Raw genomic sequence first — 7,576 nt, forward strand, 5'->3', positions numbered from 1 at the left:
ACTTTGGATCCATTGTAGGTGCCAATCCTGTCCTAGATTGCTATAGGCAATTAGGACTCGTATGTGATGCGCATAGCACCAGTCTTCACGTGATTGTAATGCTAGAGCATAAATCATTATTACACTTAGTCCTATTCATGTTAAAATACCTCTGCATGAACTCGTGTGTTAGCATATGTCGATGAGCACCCGTGTTGATATTCATTTATGTTAGTTATTGTGGTTGCCGTACGCTATGGTTTATTTATAAATATTGTGAAGTTTTGCACTTTCAAGATGTTATTGTTTACAGTAAGTATTATCATTCTATACGTAGTATGCTATGTTTTGTAAACTATACTTGTTTTACAGCGAGGGGTTATTATGTTTTCAAAAAAGATTTATTTTTAGGCCCACTCACCCTTGTTTTCCGCCTCTCCAAGTTTTAGTAGCTGAGCTTTTGTGTCGACGACGATTCTTGGCAAATCTTGGTATAGGCGACTACCTTCGATGGTATAATTCTCAATCTACTTCTACTGTACTTTACTTATGCTCTGACATCACGTGTGAATTGGGCTCAATCCCGCTCACATGGCACTCTTGCAATTAGGCACTTTTAGGTTTAAATTTACCCACATTTTCCACATCACTTCACTCTATGGCTTCGTCACCTTCCCGGTATCAATCAATAGAGCTCGATTCGGAGTCCAGGTGGACATTCCAGATCAGAATATGTTGGAGGTAGGGGTGTGGTGGACGTTCGATACATAAAAAGCATTAAACAAAGCACATGAAGACATTAAAATGAAACAAGTAGTCGACATCAACACAGATATTCAAGCTAAACAAAGAACCAAATTAAATAAAAATAAAAAATAAAAAAAACTATTCGAATCTCTTAGTAAAAGTCATTCCATCAAATAAGAAAGCAAATAAACATACAAAACGGGACTACAAGTAGAAGAATCAAAATCTCTTATTGTCCCAGACAAAGCCATAATAAATAATTTCATCTAACTTTACCATAATTTATATAAAAATAAAAAATGTGTACAAGTTTATAAGACATTTCAAAAATTTTCTCTTAAATATACTTTGAGATCAACATAATTGTCCAAATTCTCTAAATTCTACAGGTTTTAACCAACTAACTATTCATCTAGTTGTATTTTCTCTTAGAAGGATGTTTCAAATTAAATTCTCCTCTCCCAATTGAATTCTATTTCCTCTTAGGGATTGGATAGGTTTACTTTCGTTACGAGTTTTTTATAGTTATATGTTACATAAATTATGTATATAAAAAAAGTCATTTACTTGTAGAAATATGTATTTGAAGAGATGAAAACAATCATCATCAACTACTACAAGTTTTGACCAACTTGTTATTCGCCTAATGATATTCATTTTCAATAGTGTGGAAAGAGATCCTAAGTTTTTACCTTCAACTTTTGCGCTTTTGTTAGTGCTATTGTGAAGGGTAAATTACCCTTTACCCACTCAGATTTGGGTAAAATGCTTTAAAGATGTTATATAAGGTTACAATTGCACCCAAAACTGATGGGTAAAATATAATTTACCCTATTGTGAATCATTCATGACTTAGATAGATAGAAACTCCATGAAAGCTTATACAACATTATTTTTTCAATCAAACAAAAATACATAGTTGAGATTTATTAGTTTCATTTGTGCATTAGCATACACTTAAGCTCCTAGAGGTAGCTAGGGCATTATTTCTGAGCGATCTCTTGGAGGTGGAAGGCCAACTCCAGTGGTTTGGAAGACATGACCATATGATCAGAGCCATTTATCACTTTCACTTCATCTGGAGGATTTTTCGTGATCATCCACATCTGCTGATCCTCCTTTATTGTATTGTCTTGCCTGGACACGATAAATACTCTACGAACCGACCCATATTTCTCCTTTGTGAGCTTTATTTCCTCATTGATGATCGGAAAAAATCTCACCAAAGATATTGCTAGTGTTACATCCTGTGGATACACCCAACCAAATAAGAAATATAACAGATAAAAGAGTTCAAGTATTAGCTAATCAATTGAAAAATATAACCATGTGTGTACTTGAAATTGTGTATCACAATTATCTTTTATTCCTATTTTTTGGTATTTAAAAAAAAAATCATGATAAGGGAACCGGAAAGCGGTAGGCATTGTTTAAAAATGAATGCATGGGATTATGGCTGGAATAATACTTGCGGGAAGGATGAGGTATTTCCCCATTTATGAATAACATATCTTGACCGTACAAATCTCATAATTAGAATTATTTGATTTTTTAATATTAATCTTCATTTGAAGATCACCCGTGCAGATAATTATTTCAATCGGAGATCATTTAGTCATTCAAATGTATAAAATAAATTGATGGTGTAGGTATCAAATAATATATTCATGATGAATCGTCTATTTATTTGTACGTTTGGATGATTAAATGATCTCTAATTCGAATGATTTTTTTATAAGATTGATCTTCAAATAAAGACTAATAGATTAAATGATTCTAATTGTTAATTTTGTTTGATCAAGATGAGTTATTCAAAAATGGGAAAATACGTGCATTCCCATATGGGGAGGCAAGTATTATCCTCATGGCCATAGAACATATATATTTGAAATAATTTCTCACCTGTGTATCATAATAGAAAATACAAAATTTATCCCGATGCCCAAACCCTCCACTAACTAAGACTTACTTCTGGTGGCGAGAGTTGGTAGAACATCGATGACACAAACTTAGGCCCAAAAAGTACCGAGGTTTGAGGGTGTCCGGTCTCATTGTCTTGTCTAAATATAGAATCCAAAAAGTTCAATTTACCCGCAACCTATATGTTATTATTTTCAAAGGTATAATTAGTGAATTCTGACAAAAGAAATAAGAGATATGATTAGTGAATATTAACAAGCGTTCAATCTTATCGAACATGACTTCTGAAAAAACAAATTATATACCTCATTAAGTACTGTCGAATAATTGAGATCAGGACCAGGCATCAAAGCGGTGACAAATACAGCGACATCAATTTTCTGAGGGAACCTCTCCATGGCAATAGATATGGAAGCCCCGCCAAAGCTATGGCCGACCAGAATAACCCTCTCCTTCGGTGGGAGAGACTCCATGAATTCAATCAAGGGCTCAACGTAGTCTGAGAAGGAATTGACTTGTTGTACCTGCTTAGGATTTATCCCAGATGCTGCCATGTCTAGAGTTGTAACATTGTGCCCTGTAGAGTTCAGTAGTGTTGCCAATTTATACCAACACCATGCTCCAACACCAGCTCCGTGAACTAGCACAAAGTGCCTCTTGCAATCTGACCTTTGGCTCGGTTGGTTTTGGTTGGGTGGAATTCGAATTGGCGTGCAGATTGTTGCTAAGCAAAGAAATAAAAGGAAAGGAACCAAATCCTTCACTCTAATACATTTCATCTTTCAATTCGTCGGCCTCACCTAGTTACCGCTTTTTAACAAAAATAGAAAATAAAATAAAACTAGTTAGCGATGAATCATTTCAAGTTTATACCATGTGTATTTTTTTGTATAAGGTTCAAAAACAAGTCAATAAAGAAAGTTTAATGCATATGCATTCTAGTACCAGTTTGATCTTTTTCGATCTATTTTCCTTAACAACTAATAATTTAATTAACTAATTAATACTTAACATTAATCAACGCAGTCTCTTTCTTGTTTGCCAGTATAATTCCCATCTTGCAATAAAATACACAGCAAATTAAAAAATTAAAGCGTTTGTTTTGTTATTTTATAGTTTTACAAGTTTGACCGGAAATATAGGATCACCTTTTGTCGTCGGTGCATATTAGTCAACGTGTGAGGAGAGCAAGGGTATATATCTTTATAGACTCCAATAGCGTGCAATGAAATTTAAAATAAAATAAATGAAATAAATAAAATAAATTTAATTGGACCCAAGTATTTCCTTTTTTTTTTTTTCGGTTGGAAACTTATAAGATCAAAATTAAGTTAAAATAAAGGAAAACTAATATCATGAAAAAAGCATAAAGCTATTATAAACAAAGGCCATCTAACGTCCATTTCCTTCTTAATTAATTAAGAATGTAATTTTGTAACTTAAAGCAAGATCTTAAGAGAATTTGTTGATCAAATTATCAAAGGCTTTTTTTTTTGTACATTGATATTTTTACAACAGGAGAGGCGGAGTTCGTCAAAGCCACACAATAGGCAGCGTAATTTGGTGTCGAATTCACCATCCACTAGATGAACATAAGACTAGAAGATGAACATACAATTTTTATACATCTGAACCTCTCTCTCTCTCTCTCTCTCTCTCTCTCTCTCCCTCCCTCTCTCCTACTTTATAATTTGGTTTACAACAATTTCCTTATGAAAATATTGACTTCGAAGAGCATATCTATAAGAGGAGATTATTTTAGTTCTCGACCATTATCTTCAAGGACTCGTAGGGGGGGATACATGAAATTTTTGGGTCTTTATAGAATTCAATGAAATATTTGAGTCTTTATAGAAATATTGTCTCAAATGAGAGAGTCATCGTAAAAACTTAAATTTGCGGCTTATATAGTTTTATGTAATAATTTGATTAGATGCTAAATTTTTTGCTCGTTTTAATTAATCTAACTTTACATTATTGTAAATTGTGTTTTTTAACATTTTAGTAAAGAAATATTTATATTCCAACACCATAAAAAACTAATACAACTAAAATTGAGGAAGTGGTGTTTTATTGCAGTGGCAGAAAGTAATTATGGTAATGTCTTATGGGTGGGTTCGATCGCCACCGATTCCCTTCCCTTCTAACAACTAACAATTTAATCTACTAACACTTTCGTTTGTCAAAAAAAATATCAATTTAAGAAAATTAATTGTTTTAATAATCAAGACTTTGATTTATTTTGTGAACATTTTAACAAAAAATTTAAACTCTTATTAAGGTCTAGAGATATTCATTTTCACTTATAAGTAAGAAGTCTGAGACAAAAACAAATAAAGTTTTTTTTTTTTTTTTTTAACAGAAGAGGTAGCAAATTGCTGACCCTAAGGCTAACTCCAATGGTTGGGGTTAGAACTTTAATTTTTAGTTTTTGGCTCACAAAATTTAGGTTCTAACCCAGAAGCCGTTTTTCTTGTATTATTTTTTTTGGGTAACTTTTTATCCTTAAAATATTTAAATTTCGATAAATAATGAAAAATTACTAAACCTATCTCATTCCTACACAAATGCACCATATGAAAGAACATGAAAACCACACAACCTACCCCATTCTTAAACACATATACATAGGTGGATAGGAAAAAAAAAAAAAAATTGTTTGACAAAAGAAACATGATATCCAACTTGATAATTAGCGTAAAAAGTGAAAAGTGAAAAATCATGGATCCTACTCTTTTGATATGTACGATCTTACAAAACAACTAAACTGAATTAATTACTTGAAATAAAACAAAAAAGAGCAAAGCCAGTGAAACAAAGAGACTTACGCTAAATGGGAGGAAGCGGAAGAGGAAGAGGAAGAGGAAAAGAACAAATAATAAAGGAAGAGCTCCTTCCGTAGATTATCCAGTGTGTGTGCCTATTTGTAGGAAAAAACAAATAATAAAGTGTGGCGCGCTCTACTGTATAAATATGAGTACGCATTGAATGCCTGATATGTGGACAAAGGGAGATACAAGAGGTTGACTGTGTATTGAGCTGGACGTAGATCTGCCACCAAACTCAACAAAATAGGGATTTTAGGTCACGTGTTAACTACCTTTTTATGTGTCCTTGAAATTGTGTATCACAATTATCATGATAAGGGAACCGGAAAAGGGTAGGCATTGTTTAAAAATGAATGCATGGGATAATAGCTGGGATAATACTTGCAGGGATGAGGTATTTCTCCATTTGTGAATAACATATCTTGACCGTACAAATCTCATAATTAGAATCATTTAATTTTTTTAATCTTAATCTTCATTTGAAGATTATCCATGCATATAATTATTTCAGTCAAAGATCATTTGGTCGTTCAAATGTATATAATAAATTGACGGTGTAAGTATCAAGTAATATATTCATGATGTATTATCTTGATGGCTATAGAACATATATATTTGAAATAATTTCTCACTTGTCCTATGCCCTAACCGTCCACTAACTAAGACTAACTTCTGGTGGCAAGAGTTGGTAGAACATCGATGACACAAACTTAGGCCATCTCCAACCGAATGGTCCAAGGGGCTAAAGGGCCGAAAATAGCTCGAAAATCGTCTCCAACCGAGGGCCAGGCCAAAGGGCTCGTAGGCTCCATTGGACAAAAAAGAGCCAAAGGGCCAACCAGCTGGCCCAAAGGAACCAGCCAGCCAGCCTCGGGTGGGGTCGGATTTGAATTCCAATGGTAACTAGCTAACGTTAACAAGCCGTTATATTTGATTTTTTTTTTTTTAAATTAAAAATTCTATTTTTTTTTTCCCTATAACTTCCTAAGCCATTAAATAACATTTAAGTAACATGAAAAAACATTAAACAATATTAACCAACATTAAATAACATTAAACAACCCAAAAATTATACAACATAAAAAAAAACATTTAACAACATGAAACTTAAACAACATTTTTAAAAACATTTAACAACATAAAACTTAAACGCCTACTCCATGCTTATTTTGGCCCAAAGATGTGCAACAAGATCCTGATGTAAGTACTTGTTTGTGGCACGGGAACGTATCATCCTATAGCGGCTCAAGTACTCATTTAAAAAGATATGACCAGTTCTTGGATTCAAAGGCAAATCAGGCCCATCATATATTTTTGCACGAGCACTTCTTCACCTATTTGGATACTCTTGGTCGTCATTAGACTCTCTATCAATATACCCATCTCGCTCATCCTCCATAATCATGTTGTGTAATATGATGCAAGACATCATGATGGAGTCCAAATTTTCTCGACTCCACCCTCTTGCTGATTCATTGATGATCTTCCACTGTGCTTGTAGAATATCGAAAGCTCTCCTGTAAGGTAAACCACTTTTTGGCGTCATTTGCAGGGTTTGGAATTGCTTGGATAAGTATCGCCCACTTTGGGTAGATGCCATCTGCCAAGTAATACCGTATATTGTACTGATGGTAGTTGATGTAGTAGTCAAGTTGAGGTGATTTACCTATCGTTAGGTTATTGAAGAGGGGTGAACAACCAAGAACTGCAATGTCATTTTGGGATCCAGAGACTCCAAAGAAAGCATGCTAAATCCATGTGTCAATTACCGTTGGATTTGAATTTTTTTTTTTTTTTTTTTTTTTTTTTTTGCAAAATTTTTTTTCAAAAAATTATTACAAAATTCTCATTTTTTCTATAAATTTAAGTTGTTGTAGTTTCTAAATTTAATTTGTAGTTTTTAAATATAAGTTGTAGTTTTTAAATATAAGTTGTAGTTTTTAAATATAAGTTTTAGCTTTTAAATTTAAGTTGTTGTAATTTTTAAATTTAAATAATAAATTATGTTTGGCCCTATGACCCTTTGGCCCTCAGTTGGAGATGGTAAGAAATATGGTCATGCACTGTTCATTAAAATATTAATTTCTTGGATGACCAGAGGG

The 7,576-nt window shown here is 33.1% G+C and overlaps 1 protein-coding gene across 1 annotated transcript; it reads right to left on the reverse strand.

Annotated features, from left to right (window-relative positions):
* Window positions 1–1,447: 1,447 nt before the first annotated feature.
* Window positions 1,448–3,435, reverse strand: LOC137729162 (methyl jasmonate esterase 1-like). The gene is made up of 3 exons (XM_068468013.2): window positions 2,952–3,435; window positions 2,696–2,824; window positions 1,448–1,973 (listed from the first exon to the last, which is right to left on the reverse strand). Exons 1-3 carry the CDS (start codon window positions 3,423–3,425, stop codon window positions 1,710–1,712), a joined length of 867 nt encoding a protein of 288 aa, XP_068324114.2. The 5' UTR covers window positions 3,426–3,435; the 3' UTR covers window positions 1,448–1,709.
* Between the last annotated feature and the right edge of the window lie 4,141 nt (window positions 3,436–7,576).

The sequence above is a fragment of the Pyrus communis genome, chromosome 15 (genome assembly GCF_041283825.1).
Source record: "Pyrus communis isolate YQ-2024b chromosome 15, ASM4128382v1, whole genome shotgun sequence".
Taxonomy (NCBI): domain Eukaryota; kingdom Viridiplantae; phylum Streptophyta; class Magnoliopsida; order Rosales; family Rosaceae; genus Pyrus; species Pyrus communis.

Excerpts from the sequence above, each read along its gene's own strand:
- LOC137729162 (XM_068468013.2), bottom strand. The coding sequence starts at position 3,425 with ATGAAATGTATTAGAGTGAAGGATTTGGTTCCTTTCCTTTTATTTCTT. Across the intron at positions 2,825-2,951 it reads ATTCGACAGTACTTAATGAG|GTTGCGGGTAAATTGAACTT; the intron begins GTATATAATTTG and ends AATAACATATAG. Across the intron at positions 1,974-2,695 it reads ACCAACTCTCGCCACCAGAA|GATGTAACACTAGCAATATC; the intron begins GTAAGTCTTAGT and ends GTGTATCCACAG.